The sequence below is a fragment of the Miscanthus floridulus genome, chromosome 15, assembly GCF_019320115.1.
Source record: "Miscanthus floridulus cultivar M001 chromosome 15, ASM1932011v1, whole genome shotgun sequence".
In the NCBI taxonomy this organism is placed as follows: domain Eukaryota; kingdom Viridiplantae; phylum Streptophyta; class Magnoliopsida; order Poales; family Poaceae; genus Miscanthus; species Miscanthus floridulus.
In genome coordinates this window covers 28877321-28904599 of record NC_089594.1, presented here as the reverse complement: position 1 = coordinate 28904599, position 27279 = coordinate 28877321, and the positions used below count along the sequence as shown (strand labels likewise).

At 43.8% G+C, this 27279-nt stretch overlaps 1 protein-coding gene and 2 pseudogenes across 3 annotated transcripts; 1 reads left to right on the top strand and 2 right to left on the bottom strand.

Annotated features, from left to right (window-relative positions):
- Positions 1-596: 596 nt before the first annotated feature.
- LOC136508461 (protein-tyrosine-phosphatase PTP1-like) lies at positions 597-7045 on the bottom strand. 3 transcript variants are annotated; one of them, XR_010771983.1, is made up of 10 exons: positions 6567-7045; positions 5754-5835; positions 5557-5633; positions 5303-5440; positions 2952-3077; positions 2251-2393; positions 2035-2176; positions 1595-1664; positions 909-1483; positions 604-819 (listed from the first exon to the last, which is right to left on the bottom strand). XR_010771983.1 is itself a non-coding variant. In XM_066503140.1 (9 exons), exons 1-8 carry the CDS (start codon positions 7023-7025, stop codon positions 1596-1598), a joined length of 1236 nt encoding a protein of 411 aa, XP_066359237.1. In that variant the 5' UTR covers positions 7026-7045; the 3' UTR covers positions 597-1477; position 1595. The 3 variants fall into 3 exon arrangements, 2 of the variants coding, with proteins under 2 accessions (XP_066359237.1, XP_066359236.1); XM_066503140.1 differs by having other exon boundaries at positions 597-1477; XM_066503139.1 differs by having other exon boundaries at positions 602-1483.
- Positions 7046-15570: 8525 nt separating this feature from the next.
- Positions 15571-24521, bottom strand: LOC136509329 (uncharacterized; annotated as a pseudogene).
- A 228-nt stretch (positions 24522-24749) lies between these two features.
- On the top strand, positions 24750-26643 carry LOC136507274 (putative F-box/LRR-repeat protein At5g41630; annotated as a pseudogene).
- Positions 26644-27279: the final 636 nt, after the last annotated feature.

Sequence of the window (27279 nt, the reverse complement as noted above, 5' to 3'; positions counted from 1 at the left end):
CCCGTTCGGCTGGCTGAATTTGGCTGAAAAACTCTGTTCCGGCTGAAATGTTGTGAGAGAAAAACACTGCGGCTGAAAAAACAAGCTGAATAGTGCCGTTTTTACGGCTGATAAGCCGGCTCAACTTAGTATAGACAACTTAGTAAAAACAAGCTGAATAGTGCTGTTTTTTTGGGTAAGCTGAATAGTGCCGTTTTTGTCACACTGATAAGTTCAAGCGAACATGATTTTCTTTCTTTTTGTTTGTGTATAGTATAGACAACTAAGTTTCCCTTGATGCTTGCTTTGCAACAGATCTAAGGAGCAATATTGTCCAGGAGAAGGAAGCAAGGCTGCAATATGTATTAGCATGTCGGGAAGACCAACAAAGAAATTTAATTTTGCTATGAACCTAGTTTGTAACTGTGTAAAATGCTCTGTTAAATTGTGGATGAGACGAGTCTCTGCAAGTTTAAATCATGCACTGTCCTATGTTCAAGTATGCGCATGCTTTTTTCTCTCTGAAATTTTCCAGAAGTTATCAGTTTTGATACCATTTCTTATTTCACAAAAAGATTGTTTGGTTGCTATGTTTTGGTCATTTTTTTTCAAACTTTAGATATGAATGTAGCACTCTAGATCAATTTTTAGTATAATAATGAGCTTGTTCCAACAATGTCATCCGTAATCTATCCAAGCTGAATAATAGATATGCGACAGGATCAGGTGGGCAGACGGGGATTTTCCTTCTCACATGAGGTTGGACCCCCTCACTGCCAAACGAAGCCTGAAGCTGAACCTGTCATTGCTGCCACGCTTGGTTCTGTTGCCTCCCCTTTCCTACACAGTAACACAGGGGAAGAGCCTTACAAAAGTGATTGCAGCTTTCCGGCTGTCACTGGATTTATTATCATGAAAAAAAGACATACTCAGTACAGAGAGCTCCCGCTCTATGCAGGATGTGAGGAAGAGTGTTAGTGAGAAGCCTTACCCTCGCCTGTGCAATGCGAGGAGACTACAACTCGAACCCAGAACCTTTCGATCACAGCCGGTAAGAGTCTACCGCTTGCACCAGGCCCGCCCTTCACTGGATTTATTATCATGACGCACAACAAATGCTCGTCGCTTATCTCACGTCTCTACCGAGAGATTTTGACGTAATAGATGTAACCGATCAATTAGCTCAAAGTTGGTAGGAGCAACAATATATTACCGTCGTCTAACATAGTTCCGTATAGGCATGTGGAAGAATGATACACTGCTTTGAAATTAAAGATGCCGAGCTGTCATAAACTCTGAACTTCTTCTGGTTCTTTATACTCGAGTAGGTGGTGGTAACAATATAGTGGAGTTCATATTGGAACAGCGGTGCCATCGTGATCTTGATGCAGCCGATCCATTATCATGATGAGATGCACACAAAAAATGGCACATGTGCAAATACGTGTATTTGATCAACTGTGACCGGAATAACCAACCAACAGCACTGCAGATCTTCCTACAGCTAAAAAATAAAGTGAGGCTTATGAGTTGCTTAACCATTGCATATAAATGTCTACAAAGACGTAATAAATGGTAGCTAAAGATATTTTGCTGTCCGTCTCGGGTGACCCACCTCAATGATCTGAATTTAGCAGGTCTTTCAGCTCGTCAGCAATTGCCCGGTAGCAGAACTTGTATTGTTCCTGGAGTAGAAATATGCTATTTTAAAACATCAAAATAGTTTGTAGCCCATGCACACATTTACCTTGAAACCATAGAACATCACTTGTACTGTAACATTATGAAAAGGTTCATTTGAAACTACTGATAACTGTTTTGTAAATTGTTATGTGAGACAATTTTTCAAGGCTATGTTTCATGTGCTGAAATTATGCTGCACATGTGATATCTTTTAGGTGAAACAGACCGCACAATCAACAAACAATAGCAAGCCTTTTTAGTCTCAAGCAGTTGGGGACTTGGGGTAGGCAGTAGGCTAGAGACGGAACACAACAAGAGCGCCAACAATACGTCACATGACTAAAAATAAAATTAAAATAAAGCACAACTTACCTCTGTTTGGACCATTCCAGGTCGTTGGGATCTAAAATTCTTTACAGTTTCGACAAGACCGTAAGAGCTTTTATCTCCAAGGAGAATTCGCTCAATTGTACTATGGATTGTGATGTAAGCACCAGTTCTTCCGATACCTGCACTGCAGAAAGATACAATAACAGTGTTAATAGAATAAAATGCACGCGTAGGTGACATAGCTGAGATGAAGGAAACCTGCAATGGATAACTATAGGATGTTCCGTTGGAATGTGATGCAGTCGTTTCCAGATTTGCCGTACAGCATCGGTATTAGTTGGCACTCCATGGTCGGGCCAATCAAGATATGCTAAATGGAGTACAGAATGAACCTTGCCTGACTACATTATGAAATTTACAATCAGAATAACCTTAGTCATGAAATACCTATAGAGGCTAATGAGCAATACAGATTTTCGACCACCACTCAAAAGGTACAATAAGTATGACATCTACCAGTGATGATGGCCACATCCTTTGTCACATGTGACCAAACTGTGATCTTCATTATCACAAAATTTAATCATTTAAACCATCACTAAACAATGTTATAATAAATCCATGAATAACTGATATCTTTGTAAGAACCTTGGGTTAACAATACAATTATATTTCAACAACGGAGCAGAGAATTCATAAATAAAAAGAAAGGATGTCATGTGCCACCTAGGAGATCTAATACAACAAAACTTAACATGATCAGACTCCTAAGAGAGAACGAATACTAAGTTTTGGAATAAATTTATCTATTGCTGAAAAGACTAACAGATTGAAGAAACCAAACAAGAAAACTGACGTCCATGTGTGCCTTTTTTCTTTAATAGAAAGAAGTCCTTAGTGAGATGAATACGAGGAACAATGAAGTAACACACACATGGATGCCTTTCAAATTTCTTTACCTGATTATTTTGCACCTTGACATCACGCAACTGTAAATGGTGGCTATCTGTTCTTGTCTTCGTAACCTTGATATCATAATTCCCATATGTTCGTCGTCCACTTCCCCGTGGAAGATATTCATCACACTGTCATTAATTAAACATAATTTCATCAAAAGGCCAGATGAAATATTTGTGTTTCAAAGCATATATGTGTATAGCACAAGTGAAAACCAGTGGATCTTCCTACGGTAGAAAGTTCATCATCATTACCTATTACTCTAGCAAAACCAACGACCTAGGACTCCAATACCAAACAACACCTAATCACATCAGATACTTGTACGAGTCTAGAGAAGCTTTATAAAAATCACCTGTCAGCTATTTTGTTCCTGAAAAAGTAAGGATCATGTTACTTGATCACCAGTGTCAACAATCAACCAATGTTATCAAATTGTCTAGTCGACCCTTGTCACCATGGGACCGACCAGATGAGTAATCACGATTAGTCGTAGACCAGCTCGATTAGTCAAGCCTAGTCATCCATATAGCTGTCCTGTATCTTCCAGGACCGATATACTATATAGTACCAAGCAAGCATGAAGAATCTAAAAGCACTAGGGCACAGATTCTTGTGAGATTTGATGGCCAGTTGGCCACATATCCACATATGCACATACATCACACAACCACGCAGGTGTACGTAAGCACTAAGCAGAGAGCAGCAGCAGTAGAACATGAGGCAAGAACAGCAGCAGCAGTAGAGCTGGAGCAGCAGCAGCAGCAGCAGCAGCAGCGGAGCTAGAGCAAGGCAGAGAATCGGAGTCGTCAGTGGATATAATCGGAATCATGGGACCGATCAGTCAGCTTAATCATGATTAATCAGACAACTTGATAACACTGCAATCAACTTATAGGATATTATAATACTCACTACAAAACATTACTACCTTCATTCATCTACGATCTGTAATGTCCTACTACTCACTACAAAACATTACTCCCTCCGTTCATCTAGTTTTTGTGTATTTGGGGAAGACACGAGACCAAGGAACGTCATCCTTCCACCAGTGCATTAACTTTGTATCATTATCTGGCACAAAGAAGCTTCTGTTAAAAGTCAGTTAGCTTCTTGGGTTTTGATCAGCAGGGCCGGCAGTTGTAGAAGGAAGGCGAACGAACGATGGAGCTGAGGGCAAAGGAGGTGAAAGGACAATGTCATGCGACAACCATTTACTTGGCCACAGCCCTGCGAATGGCCATGCGCTGTTGCTCGAGAAAGAAAAACAGCTCCGCACTTGCGAAGATCTATATCGAATATGTTTTCGAGTGTAATATGTACAATAAAAACGAATGGTGGGAGTATAATCAATCGAGGAGGACTGCACCACTTAGATTCACTATTTGTGAGTGATGAGAGCACTTAGGAAAATCTGGATCATCCAAGAACTCATGCCTCCATTGTTTTTCAATTTCTATATTATATTTTCTTTTGAATGAAAGACCATGAAATCCCATCATCAAAATAAGTATCAGGTCTAAAAGTACACAAGGAACTGGTTACAACACAACGTTAGCTCAACAGAAGCACAATATCCAAAGAACAGCATGAAACAGGATACCAAACTAAAAGGAGAAAAGCAAAACAACAACACAATGTTAGCTCAACAGAAGCACAAAATCCAAAGAACAGCATGAAACAGGATACTAAACTAAAAGGAGAAAAGAAAAACAAATAATTCATGAGCTTGCATCTAATGTTTTTCTTCCAAAAGAATTCTAAACTTGCATTAAGTTTTCTTCCTTTATCATCTTTTAAAGGCAACTTATACTTAAGATCTCATATGGTATGCATGCTTATTATAGTACTGTTCATATAGCAGTGCTTAAATATGCAATGAAACTGTGCTAAGGCTAGAGGTGTTGTTCAGCTTAGAGAATTAGTTAGGTGTACATCTAATGGTTAAATTTACGACTTGGAATTTGCGATGGGAATTCTACCACACTTATCATTAAATTTGCATGGCCCTATTGTTCCACATCCCAGTTATATTTAAGCACACACAGGGGTCGAGCCAGAAACACGCTTGGCCCAGGCTTATCAAGTGTTAATACAAGATTAAGTCATTTGAATTTTGAACCTTTGACATTTGCACAATGTCTAGAGGATTTGCATTGCCTTTTTGGCTTGGAACCAAGACTGGGCAGCCCAGGCCCTGGCTCCTCCAGTGAGCACACAAGGTTATACATTTATGAGTTCCACCATGACAGTTGACAGATTTTATTACCTTAATACAACAAATACTTTATTTGTTCAACATGTCAATTAAAGGAAGTTGTGAAAGAGGTAATGTGATGCAAGCACTTATTACCTTAATACTGTCGAATTGAGTGAGCATGACAATTGCAGGGCACTGATATTCATAGATCATTTCCCAAAAATCTCCAAATGTCCTCACTAGTGGACCTTGTGTAGAAATAAATGGTGCAACTCTGTTGTCCTCAGTAGCCTGCAAGTTTCATACACCATAACTTTAAGCTACTCCTGATTCCTGAATTATCCCAAACAGGATTCAGGAATAAACTACAACCTGAGAAGCATAAAAAAATGATACACAAGTTTTACCTTTATAAAGCTTGCGTTGATGTAATCGTTGTTTGGAGGTCGTGCTGAGGATTTTAGCTGTACTCTGGTATCATCAACTAAACACAAGAAGAAAGGAATCAAATTCAACTTTTGTAATGGTTTTAGTTCTAGGGAATCTTGCTTGTTGCACACGAGTAATAATCACAATGGTAACAAATGCAGGCAGAGAACCTCACATGGTAAGACATCAATATATCGGTTCTTTTCTCTATTAACAGGATAATGAGCTACACTGATCGTTTTCATATGTCTAATATCCTGCAAAAGTGGCCATGAAACATTAAATACTTAGAATGCATAGATTTCATCAGGACTAGAAACATTCAGCAGCCTGCTAAAAAAATTCAAAGCATATTATATAACAAGAAGGTTAATGAAAGGCATATGAATAAATATATGAATAAATATATCTGTCATAGATGGCTGGGAGGAAAATATTTATAGGTTCCTAAATCAAGAAATCGTACCCCTTCTGTCCATCATGTAAGGCATATTTTGATTCAAAAATAGTCAGAGCTTGCATCTTTTGACCAACAATTTGACAAATTTTGTGTGTTTAGTGTAAAAACGCTGTGTCAATAGATTTGTACTCAAAGGTCTTATAGAAAATGATAACATATAGCAAGAGAAACTAATAAAAATCAAAATGTACTTATGAGGACTTTTCCCTGAAAACATACACCTTACATTTATGAATACCCTAGAGTAAAGAAAAGTTGGCAACGTTTTCTTCTAGATAGCTATAGAAATCAATCTCGAACCTGATACCAGTGACATTCTACTTTTTTTATATATAAAAAAAACTACTCGTGATTAAAATTTTATATTGCAGTTGAGTTTAGCCAAGACATTTAACTTATTGTAGCATCCCATACACGGCATCTATACCAACACACTCTGATCAGATCCCCAATGCTTCACATTAAAGCAACCCAATAGCAACAGCCGTGCAAGCAAAACAAGCAGAATCGAACAACAGTCATCCATACCGAGAGGCTTCTGAACTCATTGGACAAGTCATCCCAGCGCTTCCCCTTGTCCTCGAAGTGCGCGAGCGCGTCCCTGCATAGCCCGATCTGCTCGGGCGAGAGCTCATGCCGCCGTGGCGGGTCGGTATCGACGTCGAAGGGGTCGAAGGCGGCTCCGGGGGCAGGAGCCCGGGAGGAGGAGGACCCCGGCTCCGGGGGCCGGGGCGATCGGCGAGGAAGGGCGGCGGCGGCCCTCATCAACATGCCACGGAGGCCGCCGCCTCCGCCACCAGGACGTCCGCCGGCGCGGGAAGCCAGAGCGCTACCCGAGGATATGCTCCGGAGGTGGGGTCGCGGCAACGTTGGTAGAGGGGAGCGGAGGGCGCGCGAAGGTCCGCCGGAGACGTCGGCGTGGACCGTGGTGGCGTAGCGTCGTGGTCGTGCACCTGGGTCTAAATAAATGGAATAATGAGTAGACATTGAACAAAATCCTCCTCCCTTAGGCCTTGTTCGGTTCGGCCGGTTTAGCCCGGAATGCAGCCCAATCCGGGCGGATTGGAACGGCCGGGAACGGAGTCAGACATGACTTGGATTCGCTGTTCGGTTAGATCTGGTCCGGAATAGAAACAGGCTCGGTTCGGTTTCCCCCCCTCTGCTCACGGCCCGAATTTATTCTCCACCTCGTCCCCTCCGGAACGGAGCCTGGCCACTCGCTCGGATTGAGTGACACGGGTGGAATCACTCAAACCAGACCTGGAAGTAATCCTGGCCGGGATCCAATCCGACTAAAACGAACGAGGCCTTAATGTTTTAATTACAGAAAGGAAAATGGCGGAATTGTTTTATTGCTAAGCTTAATTAATGGCCCGTAGGCCGTGCACGGCCAATGTTCATTCCAGAGGACAGAGGACAGAGGACACACGAATTCTCACGACTTGGGCCTCTCGTGAGTGGTGAGAACGTGACTAGAGCGCGTGAGAGTTGCTGATGGTCGTAGATTGAGTTTTTTTTAGGTGGGATCTGTTCACCCGGGACGAGTGTTAGCATTTTTCTAAATTTAATTCCAGAATTTAATGACGCTGTTAGTGGTAAACGGCGTTCGCCTCGACATCGAGGCACCTCCGGTGACTTCGTGAATCTGTCGTAGGATAGGTTTTGCGTTGTACCGTGTAATTCTAAAAAAAAGAATTGTTGATGTAGCATGATTTTTTATTTAAACTTTAAAACCAAATAGTTTACCCTTTCATTTCTCAAAACCATTTAAATGGCTTCTTAGTGGTTTTCAAGATGGTTTCATTATTTTTTATTTTTTTTAAAATGGTTATATATGATAAAATTTTTAGACCACAAAAAATGTCTCTAAGTTTTTAAAAATTCAAGAAAAAATTCTACAAATAGATGAGGAATAGCAACCCAAAATAAAATACTTAGAGCTTGTGCAAGTATCTTTAAAGGTTTTGAAAAATTAAGTCAGCTCTAGGAAAATAGGAAAAATATCTCAAAAAATCTATAAAATTCTAGAAGCATCTTAATCGATGTTCAAAAACATTTTGAAAAGTTTTCACAACAAAAACATGATATGCAACCAACATGGTCGCATTGGTATATGTTGCATTCTTGATGGTTACAAGTCATATTTTTGTTGTGGAAAGTTTTAAAATGCATTTAGACATCACTTAAAATGTTTTGAGGAAATTTCAAAGAAAATTGGATATTTTTTCTATTTTCCTAGAGTTGAATCTTATTTTTCGGAATCTTTTAGAGATATTTACACAAACTCTAAATATTTTATTTTTGTTTGTTGTGTCCTAATATCTTATATGTGGGTTTTTTTTTGGATTTTTTAGAATCTTAGAGATGTTTTTTCATGGTTTAAAAATCTTGTCATGTATTTACCAAAATTTTTAACTTGAAAAGGTTAAAACTACATCGAAAAGTACTTCTAACCTAGATACGGAGGTAATCTAAACAATTTCGAGGGTTACGGGAATAAGATGTACAATTCAAGTCTAAGGTTTGCACCAAAAGATTGTCTATTGCTAGAGCCGCATAACTAAGTACCAAAACTTGTCGAGTCTCGACGACTACTTTGAGCAGTCGATCAATACCCAAAAATATCACATCAACGTTGACTCCACATTCCATATATTTTGGCAGCGTTTGGATAGCAGGAACAGTTCGACCGGAATCGTTTCTACCTTGAAACGTTTCACATGGATTCGTGTTTTTTTGCCTGGGTGAGAGAAACAGCCGAATCCTGGTTTCGCTAGATTATGTTTCTAGTCTCTCCCATATAATCGTGACTATATTTCTTCTACTTATCCTTTTTTAAGTGCAACAAGTGAAAATGGGTTGTATTCAAGCTATTCTTTGCCCACAAAAAGTTTTAAATGTTTTTGGAAGCAAATTCTTTATTTATATATTTTATCATAAAAACATTGTTTTCTAGATTTAGAATCTAGTCTGCTAGTCAAATAGTTTCATCAAAATGATTTAGATTCATCATGTGAAACATTTCTTATGAGAATTTAGATCTGAAATGTTTCTATAAGAATCTAGATCCCTACTAAATAGGTCCTTTGTCGTAGTGTTGGGAATTGGTCATGTAGAGCCCATTAGCAATTTTAAAGAAGCAAAAACAGTAATTTTACTCCCCAGTGGTCCATTTGGGAGTGGCAAGTGGGGAGAAAAAATATATTGTTTTTTTAATTGCTAATAGGCTCTACATGGCCGATTCCTAATGCAGGGCTGTCGTGCTAGCAATGGTAGCTTGGTTGCGGGATCACTTCACTCAGGTTGTGTCGTTGTTGGTCTCGCTCTACTGGCACACCGTGTCCCCTTTCTACTTTTCGATAAGCTCCCCTTTCCAGCCTCTCGTACTAGGTGTGTCCTCATGTGCAGGGACGAATCCAACCATAAAGTTCATCAGGGTCATATCACATTTACACACTATAAAAAAAGGTTTTGCGAGACAAACTGTTTTATCAACGGAGACAATCACAAAATTTACTTGTCTCCTAAAATACTAGAGGATTTTCGGAGGCGGATATTTTATTTTTGGACTTTCAAAATGGATTTTCGAAGGCAGTCAGTTTATTTTCGGATGGGGTCACAAATTGATCATCTATCAAATGGATTTACGGAGACGGTCAAAAACTGCCCTTCTCATAAAATCCATTTACAGAGACGGGCCTCTTGATATTGATATTGATAAAATAAAAACAGAGTCATATGGGGGTGCTTTACAAGTGCATTGCTCTGTACATCACCAGCAATATGCTCTCTCTTTGATGATAAACTTAAATTCAATGAAGTGTTTTCATCAGTCGAACTGCTATCATCAGCAGTCCCAAGATGGAAGAGTAATTCCTCCTCAGCTGCAACTTCACCACCGCCATTACAAGCCCCGACAGTAATTTGACCCGTGAAAACTTGCTGCATTTCAAGTCATTTAATAAATGTGCATAGTACCTAATAGTTGAAGGTTTATAAGACCATCACAAACAGAAAACAACTCAACCATTATGTACTGATCTCCTAGATTGCAAAGTTCCTTCAATTGCACTACTTGCATTTGTTACATCCATATGGGTTATCTGCTACCATGAACAATCAAAGTTAGGCTACAATAGTCAGTGTACTTTATGATGTTTCAGTGCAAAGCCAAGCATTATTGGCAAATTTATGCGATCAATCAGTGTTCTTTCTATAGCATTTTCCCACCCAATTCAGCAAGTACCGCCACTGGATGCCATTGTCCATCCTGTGCGCCGCTGCCGCCGTCCGCACTAGGAGAGCATCGAGGCATCGCCAGGCCGAGGAGACTCCGTGCGCTACCGCCATCCGAACTCGCCATTGTCCGTTTTCCTATGAGAAAAGAGGCGCGACTATTGAGGATCGAAGAAAACAATCGGACTCCAACAGAAGGCCTCGTCTGGACCTGAGTGGGCAGTAGCTGGGAGAATTTTTATTTTTTAATTATTTTTTATTCAATATTTTAATAATAACCACTCAAAAAAATCAGATTTAACCCTTTTGGTTGTGCCAGTCCCGCTGGCGCTACCAAACAACGTTGTCGCGCCAACGCATATGGCGAGGCAACATCTGCCATGTTGGACGGCGTTTCCGACGTGGAAAAGCTTTTCGCGCCACTCCCGGTGGCGTGACAGTATTGTTTTGTCGCGCCACCGGGAGTGGCGTGACAAGACTGAATTTTCGAAAAATCATAACTCTTCAATATGACGTTGGATGAAGATAATTTTTATATGAAAATTGTAGATCTCGACGAGATCTGCAACTTTGTAGTTTTGAGTTTTTTCGTTTAAGAACATAAAGATGCTTAAAAAATAATATAAAATTTCAACACCATAATAATCGCGTACCAACGCTTGCCGCATTTAAAAAAACATCTTTTTGTACGGTGTCAAATGAAGATACATTTTACATCAAATTTGTAGCTCTCAGTGAGACTTACATGTTTATAGTTTTGAATTTTCATATTTGAGATCGTTAACATACTCTAGTAACTAATATAAAGTTTTAGCAGCATATTAATCGTTCATCAAAGCTTATCTTTTAGAAAAATCGTATATTTCATATTTGATGTCACATAAAAATACTTTTTAAATGAAAGGTGTAGATCTCATTAAGAGCTCTAATTTTAATATAAAAAGTACCTTCATTTGACACGATACAAAAATAATATTATTTTTTAGGGCGACAAGCGCTAGTACGTGATTATTATACTACTAAAATTTTATATTATTTTTTGAGCATCTTAACGACTCCAAATATTAAAACTCAAAACTACGATTTCATTGAGAGCTACAACTTTCATGTAAAAATTATCTTCATTTGACAATATAAAAAAATATTATTTTTCTAATGCGATAAGTCCTAATACGCGGTTATTATACTCTTGAAATTTTATATTAACTTTTTGAGCATCTTAACGACTCTAAATGTTAAAACTCAAAACTACAAAGTTGTAGATCTCATTAAGAGCTACAACTTTTATGTAAAAAGTATCTTCATTTGATAAAATATAAAAATATATTATTTTTCTAATGCGACAAGTAGTAGTACGCGGTTATTATGCTCCTGAAATGTTATATTATTTTTTTGAGCATCTTAACATCCTTAAATGAAAAAAACTCAAAACTACAAAGTTGTAGATCTTATTGAGAGCTATAATTTTCATATAAATTTCATCTTCATCCGACGTCGTATTAAAGAGTTATGATTTTTCAAAGATTTTTTCTTGTCACGTCACTCCCGGTGGCGCAACAGAAATGTACTGTCACTGTCACGCCAGTGAGAGTGACGTGACCACGTATTTCACATCAGAAACGCCGTCTAACATAGCGGATGTTGTCGCGACAACGTTATCTGGTCGCGCCACCGCTGGCGTGACCAAAAGGGTTAAATTAGCAAAAAAGTTTAGGAGTGATTATTATTAAAATATTAAATAAAAAAAGATTAAAAATAAAAAAAATCCCAGCAGCTGGGCTGTGTCGGAATGGCGAAATTAATTAAAATCAATTAAACCCGTGGTCGGGCCCATACTAAGAGCATCTCCAAGAGTTCCCTATTTTTTTCTGCTAAAAACTTATAGTTTGGCAACTCCTAAAAAGATTTGGGGAGGAAAAAAGAAGGTTATCTCCAAGTGTTTCTAATAAATGACATCTAAAAAATCAAATTTGGGACCCATATGAATTATGTTGCGGCTTTTTTTTTTCCATCACGGGAAACTACAGGCACGCTGAACCCTTAGTCCGCTAGCTCCCTGCCGCCGCCGCCATCGTCGTGGTGAGGCCGTCGTCGTTTCGACCTTTGCTACCGTTGGCAGGTAGTACAGTAGAAGCCAACAGTAATCATGACGCTAGGATGTTGCTTTGATGAACCTCACAGAAATTTGGCTCCATCTGCAAGGCGTTGCATGCTTTTGCTTTTCAGATGGGGTAGAGTCGTCAGAGTGAGTACCTGGATTTTGCGGCCGAGCTAGATGGGCGTGGGCCGCGCCTGGACGAGGTCGCCAAGGCGCGCGGGGCCGACGTGGTTGATGGACAGCTGCACCCCGGCCAGCCTCCGGTACCCCGACGCGTCGTAGCAGCCGATGCTGGCCGTCGTCTCCGTCATCAGCACCGACACCGCCGTTGAGCCAGTCAAACGGCTACATCGATCGCGTCGATAAGGATGAGATGAAAACAAAAATATCGTCGGCGGCGGCGCGCGCGCGTGCGTATCCTATTCCTACCCTACCTGGGCAGCAGGTCTCGGTGACGGGGAGGCGGCCGACCACCTCCTCAGCGGTGACGCGGGTGAACTCGAAGCCCTGAGCTTGCAGCGCCCGGTCCACACGGAAGGGCAGCGGCTGTGGTGGATGAACAGGAGGAGGATTGCCCGCGCCCGCGCTGCCGCCCATCGCTGAATCTTGCCTCTGTCCTTGTTCCTGTGTGGAGGACGGAGGAGGAATGAAAAAGCTAGCGTGGCACAGACCGACAGACCGACAGACGTATACGACGTCCTCACTACGGCGCTTGAAGCACGAGGTTGCGGCGCGTAAAGTTACGCGGATGAGGAGAATTTTTTTCAACTCAATATTAGATGATTATATTAGAAGTTATTGGAGATGAATTTTTTATGAATCTTTCTAAAAACTTAGAATTAAGAGGAGATTTAAGAAACTCTCAGAGATGCTCTGAACCCTCCACGAAATAGTACCACCTAAAAAATAAGGACCGTTTTCGTGCGCGCGCTCCCCTCCACCGCGCTCGCATCGCCCTGCTGGCCCCTACGTACGTCAAACCGTGTCTTCAACGGAGTACGTGGCTTTGTTGGGCCGTTGCAGCCCAGTCCAAGAGTACCGTCAACTCCTAAATAAAATATCAAAGGGAACCGGCTGCTAGGCGCTGCTTAGGTTGTTCAGAGTTCGACGTCATCTATAATCAATTTAATCTTGCAAAATGTATAATAATAAATCACAAAAAAATAGAGAAAGCCTGAATAGATTTGAAAATAGTTTAGGGTTTTCTTTGTTAGCTTTTTATTATTTTGTAAAAATGGTAAAAATCAAAATGCATAATAATAAATCATAAATTATTAATTGAAAAAAGTGAAACCAATTTTTTAAGGCTAAATCTAATCACACAAGTATTAATTGAAAAAAGTAAAACCAATTTTGTTAGGCTAAACCTACACGGTATAGATGATAAAGATCATGAATCAAATAAGTATCCTAGCAATTTTAGGATAAATTAAGACGCAAATAAATGACAAATGTAATCCTCCTTTAACCGTAGAGAGATCTCGTGCTTACCATATTTTGAGTTTGATGGTAAACACTAATTGCAGGTGCGCATGTTATTGGTAGTTTTTGGGAGTTAATTCACCTCGAATACCTTATAATTTAGAATAATTTTTGAGTGCTTCAATACCTTATATTTTAGGAAAGAAAGAGTAAAAAAAAGTAAAATCATTTTTGTTAAATTTCTATAAACTACATCTACATGATATATCTCTACACCTAAAAAACGCTAAAAGGAATCATCTACGCTCTTGTCCCCCTCGCCTTACTAACGCGCGTCAGGCTCTGTGGCCACTCCCCCGGAGTCTGTGCCGACTCCGTCGTCCAGTGAACAAAAACGCATGTGCCAGATTGATTAATGACTGCTTTAATTATATCATGGCGATTTATCTCACGTCTCGCTCGTGGATGCACCATCGTTCGTTGACACAGCCGTTGATGCGCTGCCATCTGCTCACCCTACTCTCACATGCCTCGCCCCGCTCGCAGATGCGCCACTGCCCGTGACACAGCCACGGATGCACCGCCACCTGCCATTGATTGGTGAAGGAAGTCGACAAGGATGGACGTCAGAGCAACTATGGATGAAGCCGCTGCTGGTGTCGTGGAAGAGTCACCGACGTGGATGAGTAAAAGCATCGAGCAATCGCCGCCACTGGTGACCTAGAAGAGTCAACGACATCGATGGGGGAAGGACATCGAGCACCCAAGTTGGAGAGGACCACCCACCGGAGCGAAACACATGGGTCAAATTTAGTGTTGCTGCTAAGCATCATCGGGGATATGTGTTTGGGACTGCTCAGCTAACGCAGAGAATGTAACTACATCCACACCAGAGGCTGTGGCGTTGGGACAACAATCGAACCTAATAAGATGTCCTTGATCAGTCCCAACTGCCTAACCTAAGAATGACACAATGCTCTGTTTGGAGAGCATGCACAAGCACCATCCTGCATTAGAGGGTCACTCCAGGTGGATTAATTAATTACTCCTCCATTTGGGACATTAGTAAGGATTTTCAAACATTTTTAGAACATCTTAAGGAAGAAGAGAAATGACCAATCACCAAGATACATTGGCACATCTAACGCATGCATATTGTACCCCTCAATCAATCACCAAAATTACACAAATGCAATTAATGCATGGATATTCAACTAATCGGTGTCTCCTCAAGGCCTTAATGAAGCACCAATATCTGGACAATACTTATATTTGGAATAAAATCTAATAGCTAGGAATCATTATATCTTGGGATGGAAGGTGTAATATAGATTTATCATTAATCAAAAATAATATAGCAGTGATTTTCCATGATGGTGATCATCAAACCCTATGTTTTGTTTTTTCCCAAAATTTACAGTATCTTTCTTAGAACTACCATAATGGTAACTCATATAATAATTATCACAAAGCAGTGTTCTAGCTAAAGGCTTCGTTTAAGTTTTCTTTTGTTGTGTTCTTGATGACTTCGAAGATGAACATTGGCAAATGATATAAGCAGTCTGTACAAGCTGTCCTCTACATGCGTGCACATTGTCAACACAATCTTGCAAATAAATTGTAGGACAAGGACAAATCAAGCAAAAAGATGTATTTCATTATTTCCAAAAGCCTCTTACAAAAAAACAAATACAAAACAAGCAGTTTATTGATGATATCTTGGATGATGGATCATTGTGTGACATCTCTTATCTAGTTATCTTAGTTTGCAATGGATTAAGACTTGCAGTCCATCCTTTCCTGCCTTTGAAGGGGTAACACCGTAAAGCCGACTGTACTCTTGGCAAGGTCTGTTGTGGAATCAAGGGACGCACTAGAAATTCTAGAAAATTCCGACGAACTTTCTGCCAGATTCTTGTGCTGCATAGCTGTGGCTGAGATAGGTTTAGGGGCGAGTGCGATCTGTGTTTCCACATTGAAGTTGAGGTGCTCGTCTAGTCTCCGGTTGCCAGTGTCAACAAATATTTCTTCAAGAACCCTGGCATGGTCAGCGAAGAATTTGATAAGCCGCAGTCCAAGGCAGCTGGAGATGGAGTTGTTGTCCAGTCGGAACTGCAGGCCAACTCTTCTTAGAGTGCGTTGCAAGCAGGCGAACGAGCGCCCACTGAGACCAGTGATACCAGGAACATCATCATATTTACTGTCACCAAAACTGCTATCCTCCGTGGACATGGTTGTCTTTGATTTCCGGCGGCGCACGAATCGATCCATGGACTTGGTGTAATTCGATCTATCTTTCCTTTCCAAGAAGTCACGTCCATACCGTGAATCCTTGTCAAGGCAAGCTGTCGCAGTGCTCAACTTCAGCATGATTTCACTAAGAACAGGGCAGCAATGCAGCATGTTGGCAATGGCCACGGCCGCCGTCTTGCTCTTGGGACCATGGACCCCTTCTAGCTCGAGGCGCTGGGGAACGCACATAGGAGACTGGCGCGCTTGGCTTCGCCAATGGCCGCAATGTCCTTGATGTCATTTCCCACCTTGAGCTTGAGGTGTTAAACTTAAAACAGGACCTTTAGGCATAAATCATAAATCTAGCACGTCTACTTGCACTTTGAATAAACCGTGAGTCCTAGAAACATCTACTAGTACTAGATTAGAGATAGAATGAGAGAGAGAGAGGGGTGAAGAGGTGCAAACCATCGTCCGCCTTGAATGAAGATGGGCTCACCATCGCAGTGCTTGGTGATAACCCGGTGGCGGTGATGAGTCGAAGGGCGGCGGTGCAGTAGCGGCGTCGTCCAGGGGTCGGTGTAGAGGTCGCAGGGCAGCCCGGCATCGTAGCAGCCCTTCAGTGTAGATGCAGAGGCGGTGGCGGCGCTTCCCGTCGCTGGCAGCTCCCCCTCTGTGATCGGTTAGGGTTTAGACTGTAGGTGGGGTGCTAGGCGGCACAGGCGAACCTCGTGCTCGACGCCCTGCCCCCCACCTCCTATTTATGACGCTGTGCGACGGAGGCCCACCAACCATATTAGGGTTGGACGCCCCCCGATCAGGGCGCAGATCTAAGGACCCAATTAGCCGTAGAGATCAACTAACATTCTCCCCCTTGATCTCACTTATAACTTAAACTTAACTTTCTTACTTTCTCTTGTTCCCATTCCATCATAGATCAGTGTATAGAGCGTGCCTCATCATCACGGTCCCTTGCCATTAGATTAAACAACTACAATACACCTCTGTGTTTTGAAACAAATTCTTAACTATGCCCTTATTGTCCAGGAATCATAGGCTTTTCCTTAAACCCATGTCGGCTACGTGTTCTTTGAACACACTGGGTGGTAAGCCTTTTGTAAGAGGATCCGTGAGCATATTTTTTGTTCTTATATGCTCAAGACTAATTATATGATCCCGGACTTTATGTTTCACAACATAATACTTTATGTCAATGTGTTTGGCAGCACCACTTGACTTATTGTTGTGAGCATAACATACTGCTGGATTATTATCGTAGTATAACTTAAGTGGTTTATGTATGTTGTCTACCACTTTTAACCCGAGCATGAATTTCTTTAGCCAATTCACCTGCCCTGTGGCCTCATAACATGCTACAAACTCAGCATACATTGTGGACGATATAGTGACGGTTTACTTTGAGCTTTTCCACGATATAGCTCCTCATGCGAGAGTGAATATATATCCTGACGTGGACTTTCTTTTATCTCCCGTATAATCAGAATCTGTATACCCCTCTATATGCAGGGAATCAGATCTTTTGTACGTTAGCATGAGACCCTTCGTACTTTGCAGGTAACGTAAAACTTTCTTTACTAATTTACAGTGTTCTATTCCTGGATTACTCTGATATCTGCCAAGCAACCCGGTAACATATGTTAAGTCAGGGCGAGTACACACTTGAGCATACTATAAACTTCCGACAGTTAAACTATATGAAACCGCTTTCATTTGATCGATCTCATATTTATTCCTAGGACATTGAAATTCCCCATATATGTCGCCCTTGACTATGGGAGCAAGTGATGACTTATAATTTTACATACTGTATTTCTTTAGAACTTTTTCTAAGTATGCCTTTTGTGATAATCCTAAAATCCCCTTTCTCTATCTCGGTGAATCTCTATTCCTAGGACGAACAAAGCTTCACCGAGATCCTTCATATCAAACTTTGAGGACAAGAATTTCTTTGTTTCTAGTAGTAGATTAACATCACTGATAGCAAGCAAGATGTCATCCACATACAAGACTAGGAAAATATATTTTCCATTCTTAAACTTTGCGTAAACGCAATTGTCCTCTATGTTTTCTTGAAACCCAAACTTTCTTATTGTACTATCAAACTTCAAATACCACTGTCTTGAAGCTTGCTTTAATCCATAAATGGATTTTTTAGGCGGCATCCCATACGTTCTTTTCCTTCCATAACAAAACCTTTCGGTTGTGCCATGTAAACGTTTTCCTCCAAATTCCCGTTTAGGAACGTCGTCTTTACATCCATCTGATGTAATTCTAAGTCGTAATGTGCTACAAGCGCCATTATGATTCTAAAAGAATCCTTATATGAGACTGGAGAAAATATCTCATTGTAATCTATGCCTTCTCTTTGTGTGAAACCTTTCGCCATAAGTCACGCTTTAAACCTTTCTATATTCCCTTTGAAATCATATTTAGTTTTGTAGATCCATTTACAACCTACTGTCTTGGTTCCTTTAGGAATTGTTTCTAATTTCCAAACTCCATTGGTTTTCATTGATTTCATTTCATCTTCCATGGCTTCAAGCCACTTGGATGAGTGAGCGCTTCTCATGGCTTCTTCAAATGAGGTGGAGTCACCCTCCATTTGAAATTTCTCACTTTCATAAACTTCATAATCATTAGAAATGGCTGATCTCCTAACTCTTTGAGACCTTTTAGGGGCCTCGTTAGATGACACTTATTCTATATGAGGCTGTTGTTGCTCTTCCTCATGTGTGGCAACGGGTTCTTGGGGATCCTGAAGGACATGTTCGTCATGCTCATTCATTGTTGCTACAGAAGAACTAACAACAGGTGTTGTTACTACATTGTCTTGCACTATTGGTACAGCAACAACAAGTAGCGTGAAAAATGGTTCCTGAACCATAGGAGTGGGCACGTATACCTACTTCTATTCAAAACTAATTTTTCACGCTACCATGCTCCCCCTAATCATATCATCCTTCAAGAAGATAGCATGTCTTGTTTCTACAAACTTTGTTTGTCTGTCAGGACAATAGAAGTGATAATTTAGACTTTTCTGGATAGCCAATGAAATGGCAGCTGACTGTCTTGGAGTCCAGCTTTCCTATGTTTGGGTTAAATACTTTTGCCTCAGCAGGACAACCCCACACACGTAAATAGTTTAGTGAGGGTTCCTTTCCTATCCACAACTCATACGGTGTTTTGGGCACCGACTTACTTGATACTCGATTAAGAATATAAATGTCAGTTTTTAATGCCTCCATCCATAAACTTATCGATAAGGTAGAATAACTTATCATGCTTCTCACCATATCCATTAAGGTACGGTTGCGTCTTTCAGCTACTCCATTCTACTGAGGCTCGCCCGGTGTAGAATACTGGGCTACTATGCTATTTTCTTGTAAGAACCTTGCAAAGGGTCCAAGAACTTGGCCATATAGGGTGTGTTGACCATAGTACTCTCCCCCATGGTCAGACCTTACTACCTTAATCTTTAAGTTGTGTTGATTCTCTACTTTAATCTTGAATATTTTAAATTTATCCAATGCTTCCGATCTTTCTTTAATTGGATAAATATAGCCAAAATGAGAATAGTCATCTGTGAATGTTATAAATAAATCATAACCACCCACACTCTTCACAGAAAAAGGACCACAGATGTTTGTGTGAACTATTTCTAAAATTCTTGCGCTTCGTTTGACATCTTTCTTTATTTTTTTAACATACTTTCTTTTTATGCAATCTATGCATTGTTCTAAATCTAAAAATTCTAAAGGCGGAAGAATTGATTCCTTAATCAATCGCTCTATTCTTCCCCTCGAAATATGGCCTAAATGACAGTGCCATAATTTTGAAGATACATCATGCACTCTCTTCCGCTTATTTGTTGCATTCATAGACGAGGAAGCATTCTTATTCTCAGTACTTATATCATTCACATTCTCAGAAAGTGATAATAAATAAAGTTTGTCTTGTCGGAAGGCAAGACCAACACATTTATTATTATAAATAATCTGACATTTGCCATTACCAAAATGGCAATCATATCCATCGTCATCTAAACATGAAACACTTATTAAGTTTCTTCGCAAAGAGGGTACAAATAGAACATCTGAAAGCTTAAGTAGAAAACCATCAACTAATTCTACAGAAAGATCTCCAATGGCTTCAACTTGAGCTTCAACTCCATTTACTACTTTAATTCTTCTTTCTCCTCTTTGCAGGGTCCTTCTAGTATGAAATCCCTGTAATGAATTTACAATATGAACAGTTGCACCTGAATCAATCCACCAAGTAGATTTTGTATAATTTAAATATAAGAATTCATCTATGAATATAGTGAAATCCTCACCTCTCTTCAGCAGGTTCTTCAAGAAGTCTGGACAATCTCTCTGATAGTGTCCATGCTTTCTACACTATTTGCACTGATCCTTTTCAACTTGAGTGTTGTTGTTCTTCGGATGGTGCTCAGTTTGAGGGGCTTTCCCTTGAGGTTTGGCATTCTTATTGAAGTTCTTTTTCTTGTCCTTCACAAGGTTAGTAGAGTCATCCTGTAAGGACTTTGGCCTTTCCTCTTCTTGAACACACATTGCGATGAGCTTCTCTGTGTCCCACTTATTGGGCTACATATTGTAGTTAACAATAAAGGTTTCATATTTCTTTGGCAAGGAAGCAAAAACCAAATGGATCAGGAACTCATCCTTGAGCCCCAAATCTATTGGCTTCACCTTCGAAGCCATGTTGCTCATCTTCAAAATGTGCTCTCTGATACCATCACCAGTATATTTTTCATTGAACAATTTCTTGATCAATGTACTAGCATAAGCCTTTGAAGAGCCAGTGAACTGACTCTCCACCTTCTTTAGGTACTCCGTGGCGGTTTCATAGTCTGGGATAGACCCCCTTATAGCATCTGAGATTGTGAACTTGGCCACCATCAAGCACTTACAGTTTGAGATGTCCCACTTCTTACGCTCGAGATCATACTTCATTCATACTTCTGCATGATCTCGTTGCCGAGCAGTGAAATCAGCATCAGATTCGCTTTCTTCCCTCACCGGGTCCACTGGCTCAGTAGGACACGGAGAGGTGAGCGCTAAGTCATTCTCGGATAGTGCAAGTGTGAGCTCATACTTCTCTCGTCATACTCTGTAATTGCCTCCTTCTAGAGGTGGTATGTGCGAGATGAATGTTATTGGGTTGAGTCCTGAAAAACACCGTCAGAGATAGTGAGAAAATATGACATTATAATTGCATGCTTTAATTTAACGTTGGTCAAAATTAAAACATACAATATTCTTATACACTAATTCTATATCACCATTGGGTAGAAATAGAATTAATGCATGAAAAACTTATGATTAAACATTATAATATTGCTATTATCAACATTGGTCAGAAAAATAATAATATTATAATTTACTGATTAAAAATTGACTACTCTTCAAATTAAATTCTCCCGTTGGTTCTAATTTAATTATAAGATAATAAACTATTACATTGCAGTGGAAACATAAAAAATATTTATCTACTTTTCAGAAGTATTTAGTGTACTAATCTACTCTCTGGAAAAATTATTCCGTTGGTTTAAATTTTGACAGAGATTTAAACTGGACAAAATTCATAAAAATATGCTTCTGAAAATAATAAAACAAATACTAAAACTGTTACTGTACATTGAGGCCCAGCATCGCGCGCGGCCAGCACAGCCTAGGCCCAACTCGTGCACGCGTGCGCTCGTGGCGCCTCCCCCGTGCCCAGGCCGCAACCTGGGCCTGGGCCGGGATTTCGACTTTCCGCCTGGGCTGATTTAGGTCCAGTGATTGGTGACCATCAGATCGCATCCGACGGCGAGGCGTCGACTTCGGGAGATGAAAAACCCCTCGCCGTCCGGCGCCCCCAAACCCTAATTCATTTCGAGTCTTCCCTTTCTCTCTCTCAGCGCAACAGCTCTCAGCGCAGCAGCAGCGAGCGATCGAGCGAGCGGTGATGGCACCGTCGCTGGTCCCCTCGCCGGTGTGCGCGCCGCCATCGAGCGGTCTAGGCGGCGGTGCCCTGATTCCGGTGAGGAGCTCTCAAAATCCCAAAAACCCTAGATCTGACCGGCCTCTTCTCCACCTTCTCTCTTGGTCCAACGAGCAGTAGCGGCGATCGAGCGAAAGGAGAGACTATGGCACCGTTGCTGGCCCCCTCGCCGGCGCGCGTGCTCCCCATGTGGGTGAGCGCGCCGCCGTCGAGCAGACTAGTGGCGACGCCCTTGGCCGGAGCTCGCACTCACCTGACGAGCAACGACTCGGCCGTCTTCCCGCGCGCCGGTGAAAACAGCAACGCGGTGCAGCGGCGAGGTAAGCCATCTTCTAAAGTCCTTCCCCTTTCCCCTTTCCTTGTCTAATTTGGCATCTTGCTTTGTTCTTCTCAGATTTGTCCGATTTGGGGATTAGGGTTTGGTTAGGGTTAGGGTTTCACTAACTATTCTTCTTCCCCGAGTATGATTCGCGAGTTTGGGTTCGGCTTCGCGTGCCGAGACCCCTTTCTCTTCTCTATGCTTCACCCAATTAGGGTTAGGGTTCGGTGACCCTATGTTTAGATCCAAAAACGAATCTATCACCTCCTTCTAAATGCTTCTACTCGATTTTCTTATCCGATAGGCTAGATCTACACCTAGTTAGGCATCTGATACCATTGTTAAACTTAAAATATGATCTCTAGGCATAAATCTAGCATGTCTACTTGCACTTTGAATAAACTGTGAGTCCTAGAAACATCTACTAGTACTGGATTTGAGATAGAATGAGAGAGAGAGGGGCGAAGGGGTGCAAACCATCGGCCGCCTTGGATGAAGATGAGCTCGTCATCGCAGTGCTTGGCGATAACCCGGTGGCGGTGCTGAGTCGAAGGGCGGCCGTGCAGTAGCAGTGTCGTCTAGGGGTCAGTGTAGAGGTTGCAGGGCAGCCCAGCGTCGTAGCAACCCTTTGGTGTAGATGCAGAGACGGTGGCGGTGCTTCCCGTCGCTGGCAGCTCCCCCTCTGTGATCGGTTAGGGTTTAGGACTGTAGGTGGGGTACTAGGCGGCTCAGACGAACCTCGTGCTCGGCGTCCCGGCCCCCACCTCCTATTTATGACGCTATGCGACAGGGCCCACCAACCATATTAGGGTTGGACGCCCCTGATCAGGGCGCGGATCCAAGAGCCTAATTGGCCGTTGGCGTCAACTAACATGAGGGTCCTTGCATTGGTGAAGTTGTGCAGGAACCGCCAGAAGAGCATGCGTGTTGTTTCTTTCTCGTTGTCGTCGTCACTGTCATACTGGCGGTAGGGGTCGTCGGGGTCTTGCCGGAGGAAGTGCAGGTCCACCCGTCCAACGCCAGGTGCCGCCGCCGATCGTACAATGAATCGTCGCATGAGACCCTTGTATTTGAAGGATTGCAGCCTCGGCGCATCGATCTCGATGGCCCCTCTGCTCCGGCCGCGGCGATCTCCTGAATCTTGTACCGGCACGCCGCACAGCGCCAGCACGAGCGTGGTCGTCGCAGCCTGGAAGCTCAGGCATAGCACCGGCGGTTGTGGCTCTGCCCCGTTGAGGTCATCATGGTGGTGCCAGTGAGATCGCGTTTTCTGCTGGGAGTCCGGAGGCAACACGAAGAAGACAGACTCCAGCTTCACGGTGGTGAGCTCCGTCGCGTCGTCCAGCAGGGCCTGGACAACATTGGGATAAACGGAGCAGTACCTTAGCCGCAACGTCGCCAGCCGTGGGAGTGGGAAGACGGCCATCAGGGTGAGGTCACACCTGGTGAGGTCCAGCACGCGGAGGGTGTCCGACGACGGGAGGGAGGCGAGCCCATAGATCCCTGCTTGCCTGTGGTTCTCTTCCTCATAGTAAAGGAAGATGTCGAAGACGTCGACGGCGGCGACGCGGAGCTCCTCAACGCGGCGCGCCGCTTGGTGGGAGACCACAGCGCCGACCACGTCGATGTCTTGCCAGTCCCTGCCGCGGCAGAGGAACTGGAGGAACTGGTCGATGGTGCTCCTGCCGTCGTGGTCATTGGACTTGACACGCAAGGTGAGCCTTGTGATGGGGGCCTCGGCGGCGTCGAGCGCAGCCTTGGCGCCGTGGACGAAGGCCTCTTGCTTCGAGAAGAAGGCCTCCTCGGCCTCTTGGTAGGAGTCGCCATACCTTAAATCTTTGACACGCAAGGTGAGCCTTGTGATGGGGGCCTCGGCGGCGTCGAGCGCAGCCTTGGCGCCGTGGACGAAGGCCTCTTGCTTCGAGAAGAAGGCCTCCTCGGCCTCTTGGTAGGAGTCGCCATACCTTAAATCTTGGTAACCGTGGACTTGCACGGCGAGGTTGACGGCGCCAGACGACCGCCACAGCGAGCCCCACCGCCGCGAGAGCACGCTGGTGGAAGCAGCCTCCTTGGAGGGGACGAAGTAGAGGATGCGCCGGAGAAGGTCGTCGGAGAGCTCGGACAAGCGGTCCTCCCCACCTGTCGTCATCGTCGGCGGGCGCTCGGCGGTGTTGTAAATTTGTGATGCGATCTCACCTTACGACGATCCGTCTTTTATGGATCTTGGCCATCGGAGGATCGGACCCCTCCAAGTCGATGCCGCATTTTGTGCATCCGTCTTTTATGGACTCCGATTGACAGAAGTAAATGTACCGATCCTGATCGATGAACCATAAATAAAAGTCCCTAAAATCAATCTCGACCGATTGAAGCGGGCATGATGGACAGCTCCCACGCAACGTCGTGCTCCGGCGTCGGCGACGGCGACGGCGACCGCCTGAGCAAGCTGAAGGACCGCGCGCTCGGCCACATCCTCTCCTTCCTCCCGGCTGAGGAGGCGGCGCGCCCGGCGCTGCTGTCGTCGCGGTGGCGCCACGTTTTCGGCGCCGTCCACACCGTCTCCCACGAGGAGCCAGAGGCCCGATCCCCGACTACGACGACCGCGGCTGCTCCTCCCCGGGGTGGCGCCCTCCCCCGGACCCCAACGCGCCGCCGCCCTTCTACAGCATCGTCAGCGCCGCGATCATCGCCTGCCAACGACGACGCGGCGCGGTACCCCTGCGAGCCCTCCGCGTCGCCGTGGAACGCTACCGCGGTCTCCGCGGCGATTCCGTGACGGTGGACCAGTGGGTCTCGTAGGCCGTGCAGCAGGGCGCCGTCGAGGGCCTCGAACTCGACCTCCGCCTCTGGTGCCGCCGCCTGCTCTGCGACCACCCTTACGCACTCTGCTGCGGCCGCCAACAGCAACACAAGAACGACGACCATATGTCCGTGCACGACGACGACATGGTTGATGAGAGACCGAGGTCAACGATCGACGCGGCGGGATCCGAGTCCAACGATGACAGCGCCGTCCTCTCCTCTGATTCCTCTGATGACGACGACGAGCCGAACCGGTGGCGTGGGTCCTGCCAGACTACACAGCGACGAGAATGATCTTCTCCTGCGCCCACCTGCGGTCGCTCTCCCTCAGCTCCTGCCGGCTCGCCCCGCCCGACACCGTCAGCCTGCCGTCCCTGGTGACTCTGCTCCTGTTCCACGTCTCCGACCCCGGGAGCGACGTGGAGCGGCTCGTCGCCGGCTGCCCGCGCCTCGCGGACCTGACGCTCGAGGCCTGCAGCACGGTGACCGCGCTCTCCATCGTCGGCGGCGCTCGCCTCCGCAGGCTGGTCCTCCGCTGCTGTCACAACCTGACGGCCGTCGCCGTCGACTCGTCGGAGTTACAAGCGTTCGAGTACAGGGGCGCCGTGACCGACGGCTCGTTCCTGACCATGCACGGCGGCGGCTCCATGAGGGTCGCCTACTGCAAGGTCGACATCTGCGAAGAAGAGGCCACATCAGAGGAGGAGCTCATGAACCTGAGGCAGCTTCTGCAGCTGTTTGTGAACGCCGAGCACCTGCAGCTCGAGTCCGCTCGCCTCGGCTCAGGCCTCGACAAAGGATTGCCTTCCTTCTCGAGCCTCCTCCACCTCGAGATGAGGGGATGCCTTCCCGACGACAACACCGGCGCCATCGCCGCGATGAGCACGGTCCTGTAGCACGCCCCGAACCTGGAGACGCTGTCACTAGCCTTCCATCCCCAGGAGCACGACTTTGGTGACCGCCCCGACTACATTCGCTTCAGCGAGGAGGAGCTACTTGGCGCGCACCATCTCAGCTACAATCCGCACTCGGTTCTCGCGACGCCGAGCGCCATGATCCCTTGCCTGAGGAACCAAGTGAGGGAGATCAACCTGGTGCATTACCAGGGAGGCACCGCGCAGAGGGCGCTGGCCAAGTTCCTGCTCTCCAACGCGCCGGTGATCGACAAGCTGTGGTGCGGGTTCGCCGAGGGCCCCATGTGGACCCAGATTCAGCTGATGCGCGAGATCGAAGGCTAATGGATTTGGGGTTCAAGGATGAGGTCCTGATTTTCGGCCCAGGCCCAGGTTATGGCTTGGCCGTGGGGAGCGAGTGCGGGCGCGCGGGCGACATTTTGCCACTGGGCCAAGCACTGTTTCAACAGGCTGGGCCAAATGAACGGTAAAAACTGTGTTATTGTTTTATTTATTTTTAGAAGTAAATTTTGATGATTTTTTTTGTCCAATTTAAATCTCTATCAAAATTTGAATCAACGGGATAATTTTTTTAGAGGGTAGATGAGTATAGTAAAATGCTTCTAAAAAGTAGATAAAGATTTTTTTTATGTTTCCGCTGCAAAGGGTAAAGTTTATTATCTTCTAATTAAATTCGAATCAATAGGAGAATTTAATTTAAAAACAGTTAAATTTTATTCAATAAATTATAATATTGTTATTTTTCTGACCAACGTTGATAATAGCAATATTATAATCAGTGGCGGAGCTCATCAATTTTGAAGCCTAGGGCCACTATCAAAACATGTGTACCACCCATATGGGGTCAAAGTACCGCTCACATGGGATCTAATATCGATAGATAACAAAACTAGCTTATAAATACATAATTTTAGATGATACTTGTTCCACTTTAAATCTACAATGTAATTGATGGAAATAAGAAAGTGACTAAAAACACGTAACTAATGTTTGTGCAATTGTCATACTAGCAGGAGAAAAAGGATTTTAATGTCTTGATCACTTCATTTCACTGTGCAACTCTACAAAAATTTTGGCGTAATCAATTGACCATATTCAGCCGTCTACTTGGCAAGGAATAGAGACCGGTACCAATAACTTAGATTTGAGAATGAGAATGGGAATTACCAATAGTCCAATACCAAGACTCAG

Bases quoted from the DNA above. Each gene is read 5' to 3' on its own strand.
- LOC136508461 (XM_066503140.1), bottom strand. From the start codon at position 7,025: ATGTCTACTCATTATTCCATTTATTTAGACCCAGGTGCACGACCACGA. The intron at 5,634-5,753 runs GTGAGGTTCTCT...TCTTGTGTTTAG, and splicing joins ATATATTGATGTCTTACCAT to TTGATGATACCAGAGTACAG. The intron at 3,078-5,302 runs GTAATAAGTGCT...AATTAATGACAG, and splicing joins CTCAATTCGACAGTATTAAG to TGTGATGAATATCTTCCACG.